The following is a 25,961-nucleotide window of genomic DNA, read 5'->3' as shown; positions in this document are numbered from 1 at the left end:
TATTTATTTGCAGAAAATGAGAAATGGTCAAAATAATGAAAAGGTGCAGTGTTTTCAGACCTAAAATAATGCAAAGAAAACAAGTTCATATTCATTTAGAAACAGCAATACTAATGTTTTAACTCAGGAAAAGTTCAGAAATCAATATTTGGTTTTCATTGGGGTTCAGTGGAGTGGACACGTATTTTTGTTTCTGATGTTTCGTTTTCTCTGTCAGTGATTCTGAACACGTTTGGGTGTCCGCTCCATTTTGGCCGAACATGACAAAAAGAACAGATAAAATGTGTTCTCTGCATCCGACCACTGAGATTTCTATTTTTGACTAAATAAAACTTGCTGAACTGGGTACATATGTTGCAAAAACATTGTTTAGTACTTTCCAAAAATGTAAAAGTTCTGTTAGAAATTGTGTCTTTGTAGCCTAACATATCATGTTTATTTGTTTTTGCTTTGTGAAAAACTGGTAAAGTTTTTAAATATTTGATTTTCCAGTCAATTATTTGTCATACCAAGTTTTGAGAGGTCAAAGTAGATGACATTGCCTAAAGATGCCGACATGTCACGAAAGTTGCCTTTTTGTTTCACTTAAAATGTTTCGTCGAAACTCTTCCACTTTCAATTAGCGGAACCTAAAAATATCTGCAACTTTTGAAGTTTTCACAGCTTCGGGATGAAGAGGAGGAGACAGATGAGAAAAAGTGGGGGTGAAAAATTGAGGAAATTTGAGAGAGGAGGCGAGATTGCTTCTCAGGGGCCAGTGTGTGTGTGCGTCAGAGAATGTGTGTTCACCATCTGCTACTGTGCAAAAAGTTGCCTAATGAAAGCAGGGCAGGATTCGTTTGGCAGGGAAGGTTGGGCCACCCTTGATCGCCGCCCAACCTGAGGGAACGGCCAGCCGAGAAGGACTCAAAGTTAACTTGCTGAGGTGTCAGAACTTTAAAGGAAAACTATTTTTAAGAATTTTTCCTCCCTGCCTTTCCATGCCACATGACTCGACAAAATCAAGAACTGATGACTTGCTCTAATGAAGAGTAACGCTGAGGAAAACACTTGTTTTACATATTTAATAATTTTATTTCACTTTTGACCAGCTGTCTGTCATTAGGGATGGAGTTGGATTTACTGATTTAGTCGAAGCAAGTTCTTTTGTGTCTTTTTGTATTTCAAAAGAAAAGGAGTTTAAGACCTCGATGGCCTTATCTGAATCCCATACTTTACATTATAAAGTTTCTTCTTGATGGAAGAAAGCTTGATTAAGGTTGACAATTTTATTTTCTAATTTAAAAATAAGGAAGCTTTGAGAGAGTCAGATCTTAACTCTAGGGTACCTGATTTAGCATAATGAAATATTCAAATATGGCTTTTCTATTTTCTCTTTTAAATGGCTTTCAATTATTGTCTCTGCATCTCCCATTTCCACTTCATGAGGTTAAGATTAGGTATCAAAGTCAGACTTAAGCCTTTTCTAACTCACTTTCCTCAGTTTTTTGTTGGCAATTAGGTATTGATTGGCTAATTGACACTAAAGTTTGTTACTTCGTTTTTATCTGTGATCCAACTGATAATTTAATCTTATGTACTTGTTTAAAAAAGCCATAACACCATTTTGATTGGTGTTGTCATTAGAAACAACAAATTAAGACAAGCATAATTGTTGATGGTATCAAGTGCACTGTTGCGTATTAAAGGCTTTCGGTTGTTTTCATTAAGAGTTTAATAAAAAAAATAAAAAAAAACTCAACCTGACAGACGCTGTGGATTCACTGATCCCTGAGGTAAACTTACTGGATCTGGTGTCAAAAAGCCACAGATAATTACTTAGATAAAGCTCTTATTTAATCCTGTGTTTGTAGATGAAGCTGATGTGAATATAAAAGCCTCCTGTGAGCCCTCTGAGGACAACAAAATGATGTGGCTCTCAGTGTAATCTTGTGCGGTTGCAGATGCGAGAGCTACGGCTCCCTTTGATGATTACATGTGTGAAAATTCTGCATGACAGTGAAAATACTCTCATGCAATTCCCACATTTCTTATGTTCTCACATCTATTTTCTATGGCCTGGAGAACTAATTCACAGCAGACTTGCTCATGTTTTTAGAACAGGGAAGATAAAAACGGGAGAATCTACTCGTATTGCCTGGTGCTTGTTGTTGCACAGCCAGTGAGGATCACAGATTTATTAAAGTTACGGCACGATTCGCAGGGAATGGCAGCCAGATGAAACTTCATCCTGCTCTTTCGAGATGATGGCAGAGCAGCTGAGACACTTCTGGGTTAGCAGAGACACCATTTTAAATAATCCTGGTGGAAACCAGCACTTTCATGGTGAGGAATGCGTTTGAGCAGTAAAATGAGTTTTCTGGAAGAAATCTTGTGTGATAATACTAACACATCAAACACAAAATCATAATCAAAACAGCAACAAATTTTCATGTTTTGTTTACTGTTTTCTGATATGCAGTTGAAACCAGATATTGACTAATATTAAATCAGACTAAACTCTTCCTATTTGCTAAATTCCAGAATAAAGCAAAATAGATTTTTTTTAGTTGCTTAAAATTGGATTCAATTACTATTTAAACAATTTGCTTTAGACATTTTTAAACAGAACGGACGAGTAAAATTATTTCCAAGAATGAACATGTGGAGATCCACAATTCTATTCCTGCCATTCTCGTTGATTTATTTTGATTTTTGCAATCATGTCACACAAAAAACGAGGTCTTCTCAATTTGTGCTTTAAAATTCAACCAATGGTGTATCGCCATTTAACTGGGATGCTGGGAAATAACCAATCGGAAGCATAGAAAGCCGTGACGTCATGCATAATATGCAATGTTTTGAATGTTCTTAAAACTTCCTTCTCAGCATCTCTGCTGTTAAAGCCAAACACCAAGAGAAAAAACAAGCAGGCAGACTTCACAGACAAGGGAAGGCAGTAGCAAGAGCTCTGCTGTGTTTTCTTGGAGGCTTTTATTCTCCTTTGTTCATCATCTTTGTGCTTAAAGTGAAACTCTGTTGCTGGCGAGCCGTTTCACACTGTAGATAAATGCAGTCCAGTTACAATCCCATTCAGATCGATTTGAAGTGACAAATCGGCCAAACTGAACAAAAGACAGTTGCTAAACTGCATCAAAAGTTGTCCAGTGTTTTTCTGTGTCAGTTACTAAATGAAGCTAAATGGATGATGTGACCTACATATATTTTTAGCGGTAAAGGCAGCTAGACTGAGTGATAAGCCACTGGCCTCCCAGCTCATGGGGGCTCTGGTTGGCAGTAAGGCATTTGTCAGTATGTGTCTTTCTTCACCTGCGGCAAAAACAGGAAATTTATTCTCAATTCCTGCCCAAACTGCTCTGGACCTATGAAATATTTCCCAGTGGTTATAAACTACAAAACCTGGACCTTGCAGGCACATTTATCTCCCTGTTTTTTTATTTTTTGTGCTCTTTTTAGTTCTGCCTCTTCTTTCGTTTCTCTGCTCCCTTACACTCTATCGAGTCTTTTTTCCTTTTCCTTTTTTCTCGCTTTCACATCATTTAATTTATTTTATTTTGCCTTTTGAAAGTTGCTCCTTTTAAGTTCTCGTCTTCCGTTTGTGGTGTATTTTTTTCCCCCCTGCCTTTGCCGTTTTTGTCTCTTCTGCCCTCAAATCTTCAAATCTTTTTGCTCCGCTGAGTGTCGGCTCACACTCGGCCAACTCTGTGATCAAGCCGACCGTTTGAAGTTTTAGTGATGCGAAAAACTTTTTGCTTGGTTTTGGCAGAATATGTTAAAAAAATAAAGAAGTGGGTTTCTTTCTGTTCTCTTAGAAACATTTGGTGCAGTACTTCCTGCTGCTGCAGGGTTAAAGGACTGAACAGAGAAGAACGAGTTTCTTTTATTAAGCTCCCCTGTTTTCACCCCTCTCTCTAACCTCCACATCAAAAAATGTCCACAAAAATGGCCAATTAGGACAGCAAAAGAGCTTTATCAGGAAATTGCTGACATGAAACGGGTGCTTGGTTAATCCTGTGCCAGGAGCATGTACATAAGCTTCCAAAGAGGAGATTTGGAAACAACCTCAGAATCTCATATTTATTTTCACACTCTGCAGCTCATCGTGTAGATTTTTTTTTTTCAGGATTGTCTGCCAGCTTTTGATGTCTGAGTGTAACAAATTAAACCCACATTCAGGTTTTTCATCCAAGAAAAAAGTCAAAATGCTGAATCCATGAAAAATATATTATTTTCGTAATGTTTTTTGTTTGGTTTTTCTAAAGACATCTTCAATTCAGTGTGAGGCCTGAGGCCAATGAGCGACGTGCTGCTGATGAATACAGATAAGCTCTGACTACATGGTTCAGTTTGCATGCTGCGCTGCAGCAAACTTAGTGCTGCAGCTTGTACAAATGCAACTATTGTGAGCATTAACAATGTCATGCTAAACAAATTGTTTCCGATTAAAATGAACTGAAATGCATTTAAAACAGAAGCAGCAAACAAATTAAATCAGGCTTGCCTGATACAACAACGGTAATAAATATCTTTTAAGTGACGTCAAAGACTGACCTTTGATTTTATTTCTTTTTTATGTCACTTAAAAGCTCTTGCTGGGGACCATTTGTTTGACAAATCTGCCTTTTTGTTTTTGTGACTGACTGGCTGCACAATATGAATGAAAGACTGAGTCGATGTGAGCAGACACAGCAAAACAGGTTCCTAGATCTTGAAGGAAACACGGGAAGTAGAGAACATCTATCATTGTCGTCTCCGACATTTCAACTGAGTCTCTCAGCCAAACGTGCACAACATAAAAATGGAATCTATTGATCTGAGTCCACAGAAGAAAAGACAAACATTTTCTTTGCAATAATGGACAAAAAGAAATTGAGTAATCCAGTATCATCACTTCACGAGCGCCATTTCAGATTTAACAGATCACCCGGCAAAGTATTCTTTACAAGATCATAATCACTATTACCAAAGACCAAATAACCAGTTTATCTAATCTTGTGAAATCCACATAAATGGCTCATTTACACAATCGTCGACATCATGAAACTTTTTCATTGATGCTCTCTGTTACATAAACTTTTTCATGTATGTTTACTGTCTCACCATTGTAACTTTTTCTGCCAGGCCAGGATTTTAACCCAGGACTTTGAGTCCTGCTCTCTGCACCACTGTCCATGCCTTCATAAAAATGTTCGAGAAAGTGACTCTAAATGGGATTAGAAGAACATCGTTCCATCTGGTGATTGCAGAGACGGACTTATTTTTGGATAACTAAATGATTCAGCTGCCAGTTTCACCCACCCGTGTTACATATCAGCCAAATAGGAAACTCAATTTTGATTGATGGTTTTTAATGTCATTTCCAAACCCAGGTCCTGAATTCAGAGGTAAACTGAATGCAGCATAACTATTCACAGTTTTACTGCTTCAGTTTCTACCCAGAACTTCTTGAAATATTCTCCACTCTGCGTGTCATGATCCCCGATTTAGCCTTGAGTCTGAGTATTTATTTGCCTAGAAAGTCTTTTGGGTGTTGCTGAATTTTTGTTTTATTTCTTTATCCAGTAGCAGCTTCAGATTAGTGATCATGACAGATCTTTTTTGTGCTAAAACAATTGTTTCATTGCCTCAGTGGAGTTAATCTTCCCCAGTTTCAGATCATTTACTGAGGCTCACCAGAATCCCTCCTCCAAATACTTCAGCAGCACTTCAAACCCCTGTAGTTTCCATGTTTTCTCCTAGTCTTATTTTCTGTCTGTGACAACCTTGAGTTTATTCTTTTTTTTTTATTAAATATTTTATCGTATGCTCGTCCTTCCTGCCTCTTGCCTGATCCATCCATCACAGCTCTTCTCTTTCGAGAGGCAAATGTTTGAAGCTCAGTGCTCTTCAACTTCTCTTTTTTTTTTTCATTGTTTGAGCTGATCAGATGTACATTACATTTACTTTATATAACATTAACTTTGTAAAAAGCTGCTCACGCAAAGCCAAAGGGTCACTCGTGCCACATTTTGATACATGAAGGTTTTTCTGGAGAGATGAACTTTAATTCATAGCAGTGGATCTGAAGGTACTGTAATTCCCTCAGCTCAGGTGTCTGTCAGGCCGTTATTTTGTTCATCTTGAATGTGAAAATGTGATTTGATCATCTACCTGTTGCTGTTTTATTTTCACATGAAGACTGTGCCAATCACTACAGTTCTGTATAAGTAACACTAAAAATTTGAATCCTATTAACATGAGGAAGGACATCTTTCCTGGCCATTTCGTTCTCAGTCCATTTATTCCCCAATTTAATCGCGCTCTCCTTTAAAAACTTTATCCTTTTTTTCCCTCACATGCAAAATTAAGCCATTTTTATAATTCAGAGCCTGTCTGTATTCCATTCTTTTCGTCTTCTGCTTTTTATTTATTTATACAACTCTTCTTCAGCCCTTTTTATTCATTCCCTTCCCCCTCTATATAATGATGAATCGATATGAGTTGAAGCCGGGAAGAAGCTTGGATTGATACAGAGAAACAGCTGTGTGGGGAGTAATCTGTGCATCTATAAATATTGGTATGGATTTTTCTAATGAACAAGTTCCTGTCAGCCATCCTGTCCCTGATGAATTACTGCGGAGGTTTTGTGTGTTGACATGAGACTGTCCTATGTCCCTGGGAAGAATAATTAACTCCTCAGATGAATCTTGGAAAGTAAAGAATGAGCCATTTAGTGCTCAGGTAGATCTTCAGGTGCACTTCATTGAGCTGACAGGCTAAAGTTCCCCCTTGTGTTTTAATCTTAATCAAAATCTTAACAGTTTAATTTTCTCTCAGGTTCACTCCCTCATTTTTTCTCTTTCTCTTTGTTCTTCCACCCTATTCTCTGGAAGTGTATTTGCATGACCCTCACTTTGCTGTCTTCTGCATTTTCCATCTTGCAGAGCCAGTCGCCCACTCTCTCGTTTCTGAACCACTTCTTTCTCTTTCTCTTTCATTGCACCCTAATCTCTTGCTGGAAGCTTTTTCCAGTGTACTTTATCCTTCCTCTTCTTCAGCATCCACAGCCACGCATGTTTGCATCTCCATCTCCTTTCGCTGTTTTCTGAAACCATCAGAGGAATATATAGGAAGAGCGCTTTACTTTGTTGTCTCATCTCCGGACTGAAAAGTGTGACAGGGGTTCTTGTAAAACAGCATGCTGCTATTCACTCACTTTCTTGTAAAGGAAAACACCAGACAAGTCGGTCCCACTACTCTGCTCACAAGCACAAAAAGGAAAACAAGCATTCTCACCGACTCCAACCTCTCGCTCTTTCTCTGTGCTCTGCAGACAGACGTTGAAATGATTACTAGACGGAGAAACATTTCTGTCAGAGTGTGGAAATGGGCCTGTCAGGCTCTACGAGGAGATGAAGATTTGAGATTGGAACAAGCAGGGAACTGTGTTTGGAGCGACAGGAACATTACTCCAGTACAGGCGCATGGATTTATGTGGGGAGATGGTGGGATAAAGGTGAGCTGGTTGTTTTCCTAAAGCAGACTCAAAGCAGGATAGAGTGAGGTGTGTATGTGTTGAGACTAAAGATGAAACAGAGCACAGCCGAGTGGCGAAGAAATATTTTGGTAGCTGGTAAATCCAGACAGGGAGCAACGGAAGAGGAAGCAGAAAGGAAGCGGAGTGTGTTTGTGTTTCGTAGCAGGATGTGGTCACACTCTTCAGCGCTGGGTCCCCACAGAGTCCTCAACCCTTGGTTGTTCTGTCTGACCGCGGTCAGTGAATGTGTAACATGTATGTGCGACCATATGTGCGCTTTTTTCTGGGTTTGTGAAAGCATGTGTGCATGTGGGCAGGGTGAAAAGATCGCTCCCTACTGTTGTCCGTTCTGGCTCTCTCTCTCTCGTGCACAAAGTCGAGAACTCATGAGCTCATTTTTCACAGCAGCAGATTGCAGATTTTTAATTCACCAAACCAAATCTTTTCTGACTAATTCCCTTTATGGGATCATTACAGTGACACTTGGTTCCCGATTCCATCGCTGAAAGATGGTGTCCTGGTCATGAATAGCTGCTACATTTGCAAAGACATTATTATAGACAGATGGCTTTAACTAACACATCAATGTGTCAAACTCTACAAACTGGCTACTGAAAACTCAGCTGTGAAAGCAGACATGTGCTTTATCTGTAAAAAAATATTTAGAAATCTGAAACTTTGAAACTGTGTTTTGAGTTTTTGTTGCAAGGTTTGCTTACGGACACAACGTTTCACATCTTAAAATGTCCGGCTACAGCAAGGCTTTATATGAATATCATTTACTGGAAAACATGCAGAACATTTTTAAAATCCAATGCTGTGTTGTAATTTAAGAAAATGAGTTTTCACACTGTGGTTTGTTGACACTCTGGTGTCAACAAAGCTGCTTTGTTGACACTCTGGTGTCAACAAAGCAGGATCTGTGATATGCATAAGTAAGGCCTCTCTACATGCTGCATCATAGCTGTAGTTGGTCATTTTAATTTACTTAGGATCATAAGGGTATGCCAAAAGGCAAGTGGTAATCTCAAAATAATTTAACCCAGAGGGGGGTCCATGGACACACGGGCTGATCCTTTATTTTATTTATTTATTTTTTTTGCAAATCTTATTTGCATTAATATTCACATGAAGCTCATAACTGAGCTGCTTTCGCTGATCATCCTTGAGACGTTTTTGCAGCTTAAATGGAGTTTGAGTTTTGGTTGTTTTGGTATGTTTCATGTTGCCAGACTAGTTCTGTTTAACTGATTTATTGATTTTACAGGGTTGTCAGTCATTACACATGATTGTGGCTTTTGAAATTGAACTCAGCATTTCGACAACAAGTGGTTTACCACTGTTAGTTGATGATTTGATTAATCAAAAGGTGGCGACATTGCTTTGGACAGCAATGTCATTAAAAATTTCTGTTTTCCTTTTATAAATGTAATTGTTGTTTGAAAATTACATTTTGTATTTACTCAGTAATAATAAAAATAGCTGAATGAACTATATATTTGTTTAAAAAAAGTGAAAACAAAACAGTTTTGTTATTAAACAGGAAGACAATTTTTGCAGTACTGCATGTCCTGTGGAAGAAGGAAACTTTTGAGAAATTGTAATTTTCCCATTTTCTAAATCTCAAAAATCTTGCTTTTTAATAATGGTGTTTATATCTTTCCTATTCAATGTGAATGTTGCAGACCCATTCATGGCTGCACAACTCTCCGATGGCAGATGCTCCCCCCAGCAGGACAGTGCATCCTTCACACAGCCGAAACGGCCCAGGAACAGCATGACCAACATGAAAAAGAGCCAGAGATGTTGACCCAGCGTTTGGTATCTCCCCTAGATCCCAACCTGATTGTGTAATTCTCTCAAAGCAAGTCCAATCCGCAGACCGGCCAGAATGTCCATGCCAGGCTCTATAGGACTTCCTGGACACTGATATAAAAGAGTTGCCCATTAATCTAAAATCCTCTGACTTAAACTGAGCTCTAAAAGTCATGCCCTTAGAGATTATTGTTAGAATTTTGAAAAAGTTCATACATCATGTGCAATAACTCAAAATAAAAACCAGAAGCTAATCTGAGAATCACGAATCCTGTTCTTCTCACTTTACAATCAATCTTTACTTTTGTTGTCGTATCACATATTAGTGGAAGTTTTTGGTTATAATGAGGCAGAATGTGGAGAAGTTGAAGCGGTATGAACACTTTTACACTGTGTTTGCAGTAGGAGCTGCTTTCCAGTTTCTGTGGACTGTAAAAAAAATGTCTCTGACTTGTGTGTTTAGCTCTTACTGTCATGAGCCAAACACTCCTACTATAATATCTAATACTTGTCTTGATCCCCCTATTTCTGTCCTATTTAATGTCTCAACAGCTTCCTCTTGCTCTTAATCCCCCTCTCTCCTCACATCCTTGACTTTAAGCGTTTCTTTCTTTCCTTTTTTTCTCAGCCCATCTCTCTTTCTTGCTGTTTTTTTTTTTTTGTTCTGCCTCGGGAGTCAATCCACCACCAGGCACACATAAACTCCAGGTCCCTTGATCCATCTCGCTGGTGTGCATGAGAATGTTGGGGCATCGTGGATGAATGAGCAGGCGTGACAGACGGAGGTGATGGAGGTGTTGATAGATTGAAGTGGCCTTTTCATAAAGAATGCAGCCAACAGTCGGGGACTTCTATAATTTACGTCACAGCCGCATGTTTTTTTTTTTATTTGTCACCCCACAGTTTATAGCTTCCTCTCTAATCAATATTCAACGCTGAATATTTCTTCTCCATCAGAAGCTAACAGGTGCTTTTCGGTGGACAAATGTAATGGGAGTTGGGGTGTATGTTGTTCTTATGCAGAGTGAGTCACTCAGTATTATCATATCAAGGGTACACTCATATTAATTTATAATTTGGTGAATCAACATCCTGCTGATTTCATGCTGAATTACTGATGCTCTCCTCCAGCAGTGGCGCTTGTGATAGATGTATGGAGAGCGAGGAAAAAGGGGAATGAAGAAGGGAGGGCAGAGAACAACCCCTGATGAAAAACAAAGAATGGGGAGGGGTGTGAGGAGAAAAAAGGGTGAGAGAGAGAGAGAGGGGGCGAGGAGGAGCGCTGCGAGACGAAGAGGGAAAGCATGAAAGGATGACGGGGTGAGGGTTTATGCTGAGAGCAGCCAGTGAGAGAGAGGAGAGGAGGATGAGAGGAGGGAAGGAGGGCGCGGGAGTGTGTGCTGTAGCCGTCCGAACACGTGACGAAGAAATATAGACTTGAGCATCCAGACGCGCTTGTTTCCACAACGACAGCGGCAAACATGGGGGCTGTGGTTGGCACGCTGACCATGCAGACCAAGCAGAGGAGGCCATCCAGGGGTGAGGAAGCGCACACAAACACAAACGCATGCATGCACAATCTCTCACCCACACACAGGCAGAAACTCACGCATGCAGTTAAATATGTCTGCAGAGAAACTTCCTATTTTCCCTTCTTTAAAGCGAAGACACCTAAATATAGAGTGTGGATATGCAAGCAGCACTGTGCAGATGAATAGCTGGTGTTTCTGTTAAGATAAATGAGAATAATAAGGAAACTATTTCACCAAAGTGGAAACAGGGCATCTGTTTATTCAACAGTGAAGTTTCAGTTGGATAGTGTGTTTGCTGCTGTTTTGCTTTATTCTACAACAAGAAGACTTATGTTTCTCACTGTATTTAAACATATTCTGATCGAATGTTCTTTACCCTAAATGATGCTATGCTTCATTTACTGTCAGCATGCATCTGCTGGCAGCAAATTCCCATAACTTGGTAGACTTTTGATTTGCAGTGTTAAGGCACTGTACTCATCAACACCAGAATTAACAACTACTAAACACAGTCACTGCACTAATTATTTGCCAGAATGGTTTCCAAAATCACTGAATTATAAACATCAGCATCCACACTTGTAGTCAAACCAAAAACCCTGTATTAGCTAGGTTATACCAACAGGTGGCCTTTACATTCACTTTATTTCTCATAAATCAGATATTCTGAAGTCCCAGTCAGAACACAAGAATGACCCCCAAGATCTGAAATTAGACCGAAAATGTTGGAGCCTGGAGTTCACAATCCAAAATGCTTGTCACGCTTGTGAACCACTGTGAAAGCTGCAGATGTTTGTTTTTTCAGCTCTTCCGATCATTTGTATTTTGGTAAACCTCAGGTACAAGTAGTGCAGTATGTCCTCTATCTGTCAACATGGTCTGTTAGTGTTTGAATAGAAAAATAATGAGTTCAAGATATTTAATCCAACAGGTTTTTACTAAACTCCCAACTAAATTTTGACATTATTCTCAAATCCGATGTCTGACCTTCAAGGCAACATAGCATGACATCAAAATCCAGAACAAGGTCCTGAGTGAGGCTAAACATTGTGCAATGTGTCAACTTGTTTTCTTTTTCTGGTTGTGATTTCCTCATGTTCTTTAAAGGCTTTAGGAAAACTGTAAAGGTTTTTATAATTAGGACCAGACGAGACAGATGTATGTAACGAGCGACAACAATGTCATCACTGTTGTAGTTTCTAGCACTGAATGTCATGGTTGACCTGTCCACAGGGACAATTTCTTTATTCAAAAACTGCTGTCACAATTTTCTATCTTTCCATGTTTAAAAGTTGTTTTGAAAAAAAAAAAAAGGATATGTGTTGCTAATCATGATGAAATGAAGGACTTTGTGGTACATCAAGTCCTGTCATTTCTTTGAAAAATGTTTTGATTTACTCTCGTTCTCAGTAGTGCATGTATACTGGGATCAAAGAAGTGGAAAACCCATTGTTCTGCTGGTAGTGATGTCAGCATATTTCTTTCTTCACGGATATTGTTGGATCAAAGTCATCCAGGAAGGGCATTTCAATAAAATCTGAGAGCGTAAAACTGGACGTTAAACTTTACTTTTCCAACTTGTCGCTTACATGTTTATAGAAACAACAAATAAGTTCATTTTAATATCTCCCTTTCACATAAGAGTCTTAGTTGTTTGCTGTTTCTGCCGCTGCTTGTGTTGCTGTTGCACGAAGTTGTAATGTCCTTCATCTACCACTAGGGAAGAGGTGGAATAACTTCCTCTGCTAATGTCTGCGTTCTTGCTTCTCGTTAACGTTGTAGGGCTAAATAGTTTACTGTGGACTGGTATGAAGACCAAGTTGCAGCATTCAGGTGTGATGGTTAATGGAGCCCCCTCTATGTGCTGATAATCTCCTGTAAGAAGTGAAACAACCACCTGGATGAGTGTGTGTTACTCTGTCTGGCTGTGTGCACGCATACAAGCGTCACTGCTGGTAAACACACATTTCGGAGGTATTTGTCACTCTGCTCACACTCTTCTTCTCCGTCTTGCTGTTACCTTGGAAGCATGGTAGCCATGGCAACAAAAGATGTGGGTTTTGGGGCGGGAGGGTTGGGTGGGGGGGTGGAGGAGGTGATGAGATTGGGGGCTTTCCCTAAGTAAGCAAAACACACAGAACGGCAGATGGATTTCTGCAGTTTAGCCTTGAAGTGGCATCCTCTCGTAAAAACTTGCTCCTTGTGAGAGAACGCCTGTTTGGCCTTGTTGGTTGTTTTGATAAAACTCACATGAACCCATGCTCCTGAAGTATCGAACAAGTCCAAATTGGTAGCAGTAATGACTGAGCACAATAAAGTGGGGATATCAATGCCAGAACTGAAATAGTGTATGTTAATAGTGAGCCGTCATTTAAGCTTATGTCTCCAGGCAGGCTGTTATCAGCTTTCAGTCCAAATTAGACCACACAGGATATTTTCCAAGTGAGCGCATATGGCTGGTTTGATCTCTTGAATAAGCCCTTTTTTTCCCTCCTCCACCACAAGCCCAAACACCTTCCCTGAGGGTGTGAAAAAAGGGAAGGCGTAATTTGTTGCTATTCTGAAAAAAAAAAGAAAAAAGAAGTGGTTGTAGAAACCCTCGCAGTGTGCAAAAGTGTGAAAGCTGACTCTCTGTGCAAATGAAAACAAGGTTTTTTTTATAACCCCACACTGGTTGTGCGACAACATGACAGAACGGGGCATGAAGCTGGAGCTATTTGGAGGTTGTTTGTAATTCTGGTGTTGAGTTGTTTGCGGCTTTAGCTCCATGTAGGGTTGGTAGAGCAGTAATCGCACACATTATTTCTATGGTGTTGGGGATAGGTTACCCAGAATCACAACAATGACTATATCTCAGACAGAGAGAGAGAGAGAGAGAGTGCACGATTGTATTATTTCGAGATTAAAAGCCAAAGACTCTGAACTTTTTTATTATCTGATGAAGCCTGTTTTTCCTAACCTTTTGATCATGTTTTCTCACCCTCGTTTGTTTGTTGTAGCCAGAATTCATCTCTGGAGAAGTTGTTGGAGAAAAATTCACCCCCGTGGTGAATTTTTCTCACATTATCCCTGCAGTAGAGAGTTTCTGCTCCTTCCATTCTCTGTTCTCTCCACTTGTCACTCCACACTTCCCTTCCTGAATTTTACTGTTTGCTTTTTCCCGCATCTCCTTGCATTTTTGTATTCTTGCTTTGCTCTTTCTCTCTGCGGCTTCTCTCATTTCTTCCTTCCACTCCAATTTTTCCCATGTTTGTTTCCCTTTAATTTTACTTTCTGCCACTTTTCTGCTCACATGCTGCTAACACAATCTGCTCCTGCAGACCTCCTTATCACAACACCTCTCCCCCCCTTTTTTGTCTTCCTACTTCTCCGATTCCTTTTCCTCCATCACCCACACTCTCATCACCTGGTGGGAGTGCTTGTTAAGTCATCTTCATCCCTTGGCATCCCAGCAGTTTGTATTTGCGCACATGTATTCCTTTATAGTTGGAGTCTAGACGTGTGTTTACTCAAAAATCAATATTGGCATGCTGCTCAGTGTGCCTAAATGGGCTATACTTGACTCTCTCGTTCCAAACATAATCAACAGTGGCACACTAATATGTGAGGAAGTGGCATTGTGTGTACTTCTTTGTCTTGCACAAACACGCAAAGCTGCAACTACCCTCCGGCGCTTCAGTTCTCCTTCACGGGCTGATGATGTGTGTATACACAAGCAGGGGAGTGAAAATTGTCTTATTTGCATAATATTTTGGTTCTCAATGACTCCTGAAGTAATGTGTTCAGCCTTTTAGTGTGTCTGTGTGAGTGAGTCACTGGACTATCCTTTAACCACCCAACAGCCCAGGCAGAAACCCCTGACTTGGATTTGTTTCTGTGGAAAACAAGGCATGTCACTTTACAGTTTTTGCCATGTGGAGCACGATTACGAGCCCCAAATGCTATTGTTGCAAATAAAATCTGTTTTTACTATGCATACTGCACACCGCCCCAGAAGCTCACGGCCAGAGGAGTTGCTACTTTCTTGAAGAGCGGCCCATTTCCGTGGGCCAGGATGGCAGATTAGGCTAATTCAGATTATGTAAATGACAAACTCTCTGGCAAGGATTACAGGAAGCACGATGAGAAGGCTGAGGAGCACGGCATAGTGGAAAGCTGAGAAGGAGGTTTGGCAGAGGGAGAGATAAGACGAGAATTAAAAATAGTAGCAAGAAGGAGAAGAGAAAATATGTGAGCTTTAGGTTGTGATATATTAAGCAAAAGGTTCTGCGGAAAGAGGAGGTTTTAGATTTTAGGGGTTTTAGAGCTAAACAACAAGCTTTCCTGTTTTTAGTCCCTACAGTTTTTACTAGTTTCTCAGTCGCTTTGGTGCATTTCTCAGAACCAAATTGGAAATTTCAAAACTATTTGTTCAATCTTCAAATCATTGTCACTTGAGGACATCAAAAAAACAACTTCTCTTTTCTGTGGATTTGTAAATCCATGCAAGTGGATTTTGTACAACTCTCTTCTTTTTCCTACAGTTTCAATTGCTTAAGTCCTGTTGATCAAAATGCTTTTCTGTTAAATAATCCTAACTTCCTCAAAAGTTGAGCATAAATTTGCTGCATAAGTCTTAAAAATGCTCAAAGGGATGTTGTAATACACATTTCCATTAGACTTTTCTTCTAGATCTCTCCAGAATTGATCAATTCTCAGAAGAATTGATCAATTGCTCCCAAGTGAATCCTGGGTTTCTCCAAAGTAGCTTAATAATAAACCAATAATAAACCAGTGATCAAAACAGCACTGAAATATCATACAGTTACGTATCTAAGGGCAGGTATAGAATGTACAACAGAACAACACAATGTTACATTTAGGACAAGAATTTGGACAAAGTCAATCGTCAGAGAAAAGAAGAGGAAGAGGAGTGAGGAGGAAGAGGCAGAACAGGGCCAAGGACACGTCAGTTTCCATCACTCCGTCGTCATTAGGGAATGGTTTGCAACCCACAACAAGATCCTGATGGAGTTCCTCTCGCCCTACTCTTCATTCCTTAACCACAAAAAGGATTTTATGTTTTTCTCAGCTTCAGCATGGAGATGGAAAATAAAAGAGACTGCTCTGTAGTTCTTACAGCACAAGATGTTCAGTTTTTCTTAAGGAGACCGTCTTGTGTTCACATTTCTCTCTCTTCCTTTCTGAATCACCATGTCATGGTCTGACAACAAATTACGGTAAAAACAAGAAATCTTTTGCAATCTCTTGCTACTGACCTCCCACAATTGCAATTCACAATGCTTGTCATCGAAGCTTAAACCTTGGTTTACATCAAATGATCCCTCCAGACTACACTGTTTATTGACAAAATGACTAATCAATTTGACTGCTTTGTCTGCACACAGAGAAACAAAAACTTGTCATTCTGAGGCACTGACAGGTTCACTGATTCAGATATTTACTTTTGAGAGACAAACTAAGGATTTTGAGACAGAGACTGGCTTTTGCAGGTAATCCAGGGTGTTTTTCTGTTTGTACAGATTGTTTTGAGAAATGCTCTCACTGTTTTGCAAATGTCATAAATGACTCAAGAAATGCATCAAAGTGACAGAAAAACTGCAGCTCATTTGGCAAATGAAAGGGTAACTCTGAAGTTTGCTTTCCATGTTAGATTTACTTAAACTCCTCTCAGGTGTGCAGGAATCATGCAAGTTTCTAAATCGCACCAGTTAAATGAAAACCTTGTTAATGACCTACAAGAACTCAACATTTTATGTATGAAGATGAGTTTTCTGAAGGAGCCATGCTTTGCTTATACAAGTTTACATCTCTTTCTTAACTGGGAGAATCAAATTGTAAAAACACTAAGAAATTAGCTAAATAAACCTTTTCATTAGGAAAACAGGGGAGAAGAAAAACATCGAAGCGTTCCGTACATGCACTGTGATGAAGGTCCATATTTTTCCCATTCTTGAGTTGTAGGTTACACAAAAACCATTCCAAGGGCCTCACTTGGCCCCAAGCACTAAACTCTGACACCCCTGGATAAAGTTTAATTGGTAGTTTAATTGGTAGGATTGGAGGTATGAGAACCACTGAGACAGAGATCTTAAATAAATTAACTAAATGAAGAAGATCCATCCGCCTAAGGGAGTCTATGTGAGGAGTATTGGAAAATCCCTGCACCACTCATGCTTTTTTATTTATCTAGAATTTAATTGATTTTACCTGTTTAACAGTAATTTATTCTGCAGTCTGCACCACTGCATTACAAGAATCCACATAATTGAGCCCACTGATTAAAAAGATGTTTTTGCTAGATATTTTGAGCAGTTCACAGATTTGTCTGATTCTGAAACCTCCTGCTGAATACAGTAATTCTTTAATAATTATTCTGTGGGCCTGTTAATCTTGGAAACATTTGGCGAGATGCCCACCTGAAAAACAACCTGATGTCTAATATCATCAGTGAGCTAAACGTTGGCTGAGAAAAGCTGTTATGGGACCGACTTCTCTGTTTTTTCTGCCGCCTCACAAATGGAACGAATTCAAAACGCTTTTACCCCACTGGACTCATTCACCCATCTGAACTCGCAAGACGTATAAATGCATACACTGATCACAGATTGGTTGACAAAATGGGGTAAAGTGTCCCATCCAAGGTCACTTTGACATGTAGCAGGGGAATCTGGCATCAGGCTCTCTGCTTCCTGATCGCCAGACACCTTCTCTCCTCACCGAGCCACAGCCATCCCTTCTGATCAGCACTCTTCCTGAACAAAACCGCTTTAATGTGGCGATTCTCCTATGTGAGCAGAGCATCTGCAAATAGATATAAATGGTGTATTTTAAAGCAATGGAAATAATAAAAATCCTTTATGTAACGATTGAAACAAAGTTTTTCATAATATTGTAAATCCTCATTGATATTTATTGTTGGTACACTCTGAAACTTTAAAATAAAAAAGAACATAATGCACAAGCTAGAAAAGCTCCCAAACTTGGGATCAATTTTTCGACAAAAAAACCCATCTTCTTCTTTTTATGTCTTTGAGTGCTCACTAGGGACCAATGTGAGCAAACATTTACTGCAGGAACTGATGCAATATAAGGGTTAGCATTTCTTGTGGTTATACGTTATTAAAGCTTTTTTTCTTGCTCATTTTGAACAGGCTGGATCTAGACAAAATCCTGCCTTTGATTTTGCTGGTGCATTTAAAGTTGTACAAAGGTTGTAGACTTCTGTAGCTGAAAGACCAGGCTTGCATTGAACACATAAATTATGCAAAGGACTAACTTATGACTGACAGAACAAATACTGGAAAACAGATTTTCTGTAAAAATGTAATCTATTGAGCCTAAAAATTGTCACTTTTCTGGCACTGAAATCCATACGTCGATCAAACAGTTTGGTAGATGACGGGCATTTACACGATTTCTCCCCATTTGAAAATTGGCATTCACATTTATCTAAATAGGCTTAAAACTTTTAAAGTATGACAGGGGAAGCTGCTCTGACTTGTTGTTGCTCTACAAACATTTCCTTGACCTGGAAAAAGTTAGCTCACATTGCACCTGCTAACCTTAATAAAAAAACTGCGGCATCAGCAGTAATGGTTTGCATTGAGCTGAGAAACTCCACTCATTTATCTAAATAGTGTCAGAATTTCCTTTAGGAAAACATGTTACATTTATTTGCAGTGGCAATATAATAAATTATTTAACAATGAATATTAATGTAGTGCAATACTGGTGCTAAGCCTCCATTTTACCAATTCTTAAACCAGATGCCTTTAACTAAAACCCATAAGAGCAGGTTTGTGTTGACATATTTGTTTTATGTCTTAAAACATAAACGTATAACATAAAATATGACATACATTTTGCATTTTAAACAAAATGCACTGATTTTTTTTTCTGTGATATAAAAGCAGCTGGCCCTAATTTACTTTATTCACATTTAAAGAAAATTGTGCTTGGTTGAGGTAGCGTTAAATCAAAAGGAGAGAAGGGGAAGATTATCCAATTGGATGCAGTACTTATGATTTTTTTTTTTAAAGCTCTCATAAAAGGCACAAAACAAGTGCAGATCTGGAGATAAACCTGTATTTTATGTGTTTTACTTGTTAAGCTATATGATTGATTTCAAGATTTCTCAGAGGATGAAAACAAGCGTCTATTTGACGCTACACCTGTTGGTGTTGTTTATGCTGAAATCACAACTGTGTGATTTGATTCATGTGATCTAGTTTCACAACCACCTCCCACACACAAACCCCTTTGTCTCTTCATATTCTGTTTTCTTCTATTTTTCTCAGCATCACAAAAGCTCAGCTGGGATTTTTTTTTTTTTTTTGTACATTCACACTTCCAGTTCAGAATTTTCCAACACGAAAAACATCCATCAGTTTACTGTCTGCACCTGGTCGTATTTGAGACTTGGCTGAGATGTAGGTTAAGCTGATATAATTCTAAGACTGAAATGCTGCACAGGTGAAAAGCACAGTTGCCTTTCATGTGCACTGGTGAAACACAACTTTCATATTCATAAAAACTACATTTCATTTACTTAGTTGCATAACATTAAATATTTCCAGCGACTTTAGAGGTTTTAGCCAGGAAAATCATCATGTTTATGTCCTATTATGAAAAAACATTTCATTAATATTTAGGAATGAAATCTGCAATATTACACCCAGAGTCCCAGACACATTTTTTGGCTGGACGGAAATTGGCTCACTTTGTAATTGTTTGTAAATCACCATCTCAATGTAAGTTTTAACTGCAGAATAAAATACTCTTATCTGTTTTTATCCTTTAAGTCCTTTAGAGAAAATCGGTGGCTCTCAAGCAGCTGTAGCACTTGACTGTCAGCAAACAACTAATTCCTTCAGAGCTCAATACTGTAATCAATGCCACACTAAGTCAAATCTGTAATTTACAGAAAGTAGCATTAACACACCTGATGTTGGTATAAAACCTCCCTCACCTTGTGACACCTGTACTACAAATTATTACAAATGTGGAATTATTCCATTCTATGATTTAAAAGCAACAAGTGGTTATAAATTAATTTAACCTTTTTCATGTCCTAATGAGCAGGGACTTGCTTTGGTCTCTTTATGAAAATCAACAGTGCCTTTAAAGTTAAACAACCTCAGCAGGTGAAACAAAAAACACGGGAACTATTTTGTCTGAAATATCTCAATGTCTGATCTACTGCTGACAGCTTACTGAGGTGGACTCGTTTTGTGTTTGCTTTTCATTTTGCAGCACAGTAAACTCATTCAGCCTGCTTTGTCCTCTGATAGGATGATATCCCCCATTATGTGACGTTAAAGGTTATATTTTTGTCTCACTCCATATAAAATGTGACGCTTACATGATTCTGTTCTGTTTGTGGTAACTAATTTCTTAGACCAAGTTTGGCGCTTTGTGTTTTCTTATGCATTTTTGACTGCAGAGATTATCTTCATCGGCTGTGTTTGTGCATCTTGTCAAATAGAAGAGTTGTTTAGAAACTTCAGTTTACAATCTGAATGGGAGAAATGGTAACTGGCATTAAAAGTGAAGCTCTTGTTAGTTAATTTTATTTGAAATGTCTCATAAAATAAGACTAAATGTTGATATTACCTCTAAATGAAATTCTTCTTAGTCTGCAGCTGTTATTCAGGAGGCCAAAGCAATAACTCTGTGGTGCAGCAGAGCCCCCTGCAGGCAGAAAAACTTCACTTGAGTTTATTTGGTTCATTTTATCATTAACATTTTCATGTACTCATTTGGCTGAAGAAGCAATTTACAAGAATCAAGCTTGAAAACCGTGAGATACTGTCAGACCGCAGCAGGATGAAAAATGAAAATTATCAGTGTAGGTTGCTAAATGAAAACAGCTGGCTTGTTTGTAGAGATGGAGGCAAAACAAAGTTTCTGCTGAACAGAAGGTGGGATTTGTATTGAATGTATTGTTGTACTTTACTGTAATTATCCAAATTAACTATGGGAATACCACCATCACATGAGCACGTAGTCCTACTTATTGCATACAAGTTTTTATTCAGACATAGGCAGGTAGTGCCTTGCCAAAACCTTTTCACATTTTGTAACAATGTATCCACATACATCAGTGTGAAATTTAAGCTATACATAAACATAAACCAGAACATTTTTCTGGACAGAAAGGAAAACAAATACACGGTTTTCATAATTCAATAATTATCTTGAAAATTAGAGAATTATTGTGTGCATTGCATTAGGCCTGCTTGAGCCAAGAACTTCTGCAGAACCTCCTTTTGTTGCAATAAGAAAAAAAAAATAGACTGCCATTTTTCTCCGTTCATCTTTGCAAACTGCCTGAACCTCAGTCAGACTGGATGGAGAAAGTGCTTTTATCTAAATGTTGTTCTGGAACTCCAGTCCTCAAGGGCCAGTGTCCTGCTACTTATAGATGTGTCCCTTGTCCTACACACTTGAATTAAACTGCGAAACTGCCTCATTGGAATGCCGTCAAGCCCTCAGGAGATATGCTAATGAGCTAATATTGGAGCCAGGTGTGCTGAAGCAAAGACACCTAAAGGTTGCAGGAGTCTTTGAGGACTGAAGTTTGAGCCTACTGATCTAAACCCTCAAACTGTGTTTAGGGTCTCTGTTCGACTGGCAGCTGAACCTCGTGGCAGCTGAACCTCGTGAGTCTCAGAGTTTCCCTCTATGATCGACCTGCTCTTAGCTCGAGACATTTTCCCATTAACACTGACTAGGTTCTCTGGCACTACTGAAGAAACATATTCCCATAGCAGGAAACTGACTCTAGAAAGTGTTCAGGCTGAAATGCAGCGTTGTCGTTTCTTCACACTGAACGTTTTGCATGTAAACCAAAACAATTAAATGCCATAAATGTAAAATCTCACTCTTCATCAAAGCGACTTTAAATATATATTTCAATTTAGCAAAAAGACTTGGTGTTCGTATTTGAAGTATTTTAAATAAGTCATGGGGTTTTTCAATCAGAGAGTACAGCTTGAGTGATGCCTGTGCAAGGTGTTGTATATCTACCATGTAAGATTAATATTTTGGGAACAAATGACTTATAAAAATAAGCTGTGGGTTTGTTTATCTCTGAGACATTGGTTGAATGTAAAACGTCAAACATTGACGCTGTGTTGGTTTGTGCTGCCCCCTGCTGGTAGTTGGAAGTTTCAAGTTGTCGTTTTCTTGCCAATTTAGATTGACCCCATAACCTCTGCAGCTCAGTCAATTTAATAATTCACCCGGTAAAAAAAAAAAAAAGGAAATATACATCTTCAAGACTTCAGCTTGTTTAGTAAGAAATGTCACTTTGTTATAAAATAGTTTCTGCTCAGTGAAGATGACTGTATGCAAATGGGAAGCAATTAACGTAGTGCTGATCTGTTTGAGAACGCGCAGAGAAATAATCCTATAGCTGCAGGTGAGTTCATCAGTGTGACTGTACAGAGCAGAGAGGAACCTCCAGTTAAAATGCAGCTTCAAGCAGTGAAGGACACAGAGACTGTAATAGGACTGAGAACAAAGGGTTGAGGAGGACAGGAAGAGAGTTACTGGGATGGAGGAAAGGTCGGGACATGGGAGGGAGACGCTTCGGGAACATGGAGAGATGAGAAGCAGAGGAGTGCAGATGTTTCTGTTATAGTGGAGCAGGCTCATGGCGGCTCAAAGTTCATGGAGGCTGTTCCAAAGTTACTTGTTCTGGGTTATCATCATGTGAAGTTGTCATTAGTAAGAGATCAGAATGGAAGGAGAGGAGCAGAGGGACAACAGCTTACAGACGATAGCCATCGTTCTGCTGTGTTGTGGTGCCGCCAAACTGCTGCACCTGCTGGGAGTCATCGCTGTGGAGGGTGAGTTTTACTGCACTGTAATCCAGGTCTGATTCAGTCAGAAGAATAACAGTTCCAACACTAAGTTTATGGAAGAGAAAGGTCACAGGATGACTAAACAGGATTAATTGGACTTCTGGATCAATTGCTGTTTCTTAGTGCTGGTTATTCAGTTGTAAAGCCTGAATGGTTGTGTATTGTCTGCTCTTTGTTTCAAAATTTTGCAATGACTTAATTTCCTTGCTATTGTTTTGTTTCCCCTATTCCTTTGTAGCATTGCAAACAGCTGACATCGCATAGCAGAGGATATATAATTGCACAGTTGATTAAACTCGATTGTCTGTGAGATAAACAATTGAATGTAAACACATGCATTTATGTCTTCAGTCATTTCATAGCATTATACTTACCCTCTAATTAAAATCATATTTATCAACTTATATAAGAAAACACTGAACACTATTCATTCCACACAGATGGCACAAAACATCAGCTCTGTTAATCTAATCTATTTTGTACGCCTGAATAATAAGAACTGCTTGATTTGATTAGATCCTCTGCAACACATGCTGCTACTGGTATACCCAGGACACTATTTGAAAGACAAAAAATAATCGCTGTAAATTAATTTTTTTGGAAGACATAATGATCTTAGAAAGAGGACATTCCACATAGTGGTCGCTTCACTTTAGGAATGAACCCTAACTGTGAAATGATTGCATTCAAAGTTTTGCTACGTAGAACGACAGTACGGATGCGTCGGTCTCATGTTGCACTTTGTAATGTTTTTCATGAAAGTGTTGTGTTTTGTTGTATACTCGCTGTTGCTTGGTGTGTCTCTTTGTAACTGCAGTCCTTGGTAAAGATGCCATAAAGTCTGACTTCCCTGCTTAATGAAACTTGTGACCTTCTGCAGCATGTCAGAGAGTCGAACAGATTCAGGGCGGAAACATTAGAGACGATGCAGTATTTTAGGTTCTGTTTGGCAGCAAATTTTGGGTCGTTCAAGAGAGTTATAGCTCAATAAAAAAAAGGATGGCTTATCTTTACAGCGTTGGGTTTGAGATGGTATTTAAACACTTGATAGACTCCTGATCTGAGTTCTGAACATCTGTAACTTTAACTTGGCTGTTTTGAAACTGGAAGTAAAGTTCAAACCCATCTTTCTCGAGATGTGTACAGGGTGTAAACATTTTGTGCCTTGTATGCTGGATTTTAATTGTTTAACTGGTGACTGTGATGCAACTCAAAATATCTGTAGCTGCACTGCAACCTTGTCCTCGTGATTTATTGGGAGAACGAACTTGGAGAGGCGGTGGAGTAATGAGGCTTTGCAAAGCCCTAATGGTTTTCCCACAGATATAAAAATGTCTCAATTTCAAAACTGCCAATGTTTCAAAGTCTTGATTGCAAAGAACACAATGAACCTGAAGCTACACATTAATCAAAAGCTGAAATAAAAGTTTCTGATCGCATTTTATGCTTCAAATCCACTGCTACTAAAACTATCAGATCAAATCAAAGCAATATCCACATGTAGAAGTAAAGATTTTATCCAACTGATGCTGAGATTTTGTGCTTTGAACAGAACTTTCAAGAAAGTGAAAAAGTTATTTGCAACAATGTTAACTTACACCATGCTATGTTTTCTAACCCGTGTTTGAAGAGTAGAAGTTTTATTTACTGGGGTTTCTGTGCGACAGTCCTGCAGCCTTAAGGCCCAGTGCAGATATTTTATGTAAGGCAGATGCATTTCTAATATTAGATCCTCATCCAATGCTTTGACATCATCTTGAAAAGGCCTTCATTAAACATCACTTTTTATTATCTAAACATCTCAGAGATTTCTTCCTCTTTTTAGCTCCAAGCTTTTATTACTTCCCATTATGACCATTTTATCATATTCTGAATTTTTATTAGCACTTCTAATAAATTATGCACAGTTATAACAGTATACATAATTATTACTTTGCAGATGGCTAAGGGGTCTGAGAGCTGTGAAGATGGATTTGTTAGAGAGAAGAGATGGAGGGAAGGTATTTGATTTTATGCCGGGATGTTCACCTTTAGCCGTGTGTGAGAGAAGTCAGCGGTGTGTCCTTTCTCCCTTCCCCTGCAGCGAGGTGGATAATGAGTTGGTAATGATGGGGCCCAACAGAGGACGAACACAGAGCTGCTGATCTGACCTCTACCTCTCTGCAGAGCCATGTCTCATTCTCTCTTCTACTGATTAACTGGAAGAATTTAATGAAAGCAAAATAAGGCTCCACAAAGACTGAGCTCACTTTTAAGGATCATGTTGGTTCTTGCCATTGCATATTATATATAGTAGGATGTGAAAGAAGATTTTTATTTATTTATTGCTTGAGTGTAGAGGTCTTAAGTTTTTTTGAGGCTGTGATGGTGTGTTATGATTGTAAGCATAAAACACATGAGGGTCTATCTCTATTGTTATATTGTTTTCACTGCAGTTCAGTGATTCAATAATTTATTCCCAACTAAATCAAGTCTTTATATAACAATAAATACAGATATAAATCTAGATCTTGATTTGTTTTCATTTACGCAATTTTGCTTTATTTTTTTTCTACAGTACAGCTATATATGTATATATATATGCTTTCTGTAATTATAGGATAACTAATAAATAACCATAGACACGCAAACTTTTAGTGGCAATTAAATTAATGTGTGTGTTTTTGGACTGTGGGAAGAACACACATGCATGAGGAGAACACTCAAACTCCATGCAGAAATCTGGATACTACAAAATGTAGACATGCAAAATGTATAGAAATTATATGATTTGCATTGTAAAGCTAACTGGAAATGTTCCTCTTTGCGTTTCTTTTCAGACAAAGCCGATGATGACTTGGAGATGACCATTGTCTGTCATCGGCCAGAGGGGCTCGACCAGCTCGAAGCTCAAACCAACTTCAGTAAAAGAGAGCTCCAAGTTCTCTATCGGGGCTTCAAGAATGTGAGAAACTTTACAAGATGGTTTATCTGCTCTAAATATGACATCTTCAGTCCTGAAAACATATTAGATCATTTTTTTACAAGCTAACCAAGGTGAAGAAAGAGGTGCAAATTAGGTTGATGCTATGCAACAAAATTAACAATGTCTATATCGCAACATTAATCTTATTTTGTGTAAACGTACTCAAGTTATTCGTCTGTATTGCATGGATTGTTTCCTTCTTAATATATGTAAATATGTTAAGAATACAGTAATATTGTTTGTCTTCGTGTTTGATTCTTGTT

At 38.7% G+C, this 25,961-nt stretch overlaps 1 protein-coding gene across 3 annotated transcripts in view; it reads left to right on the top strand.

Annotated features, from left to right (window-relative positions):
* The window catches only part of LOC129363028 (Kv channel-interacting protein 1), a 42,937-nt gene that overhangs the window by 13,493 nt on the left and 3,483 nt on the right, over positions 1 to 25,961 (top strand). For 2 of the 3 annotated variants that reach the window (XM_055034924.1, XM_055034926.1), the window contains one exon: positions 25,553 to 25,677. In XM_055034924.1, coding sequence (XP_054890899.1) covers positions 25,553 to 25,677 — 125 coding nt within the window. Of the gene's footprint in view, positions 1 to 10,344; positions 10,871 to 25,552; positions 25,678 to 25,961 lie in introns of those variants that run through there. The other variant, XM_055034925.1, reaches the window with a different exon arrangement.

This window comes from Poeciliopsis prolifica, unplaced genomic scaffold, assembly GCF_027474105.1.
Source record: "Poeciliopsis prolifica strain line A6 unplaced genomic scaffold, Auburn_PproV2 SCAFFOLD009, whole genome shotgun sequence".
In the NCBI taxonomy this organism is placed as follows: domain Eukaryota; kingdom Metazoa; phylum Chordata; class Actinopteri; order Cyprinodontiformes; family Poeciliidae; genus Poeciliopsis; species Poeciliopsis prolifica.
Note: the sequence above shows the minus strand (reverse complement) of the source record. Positions and strands in the feature narration are given on the sequence as shown.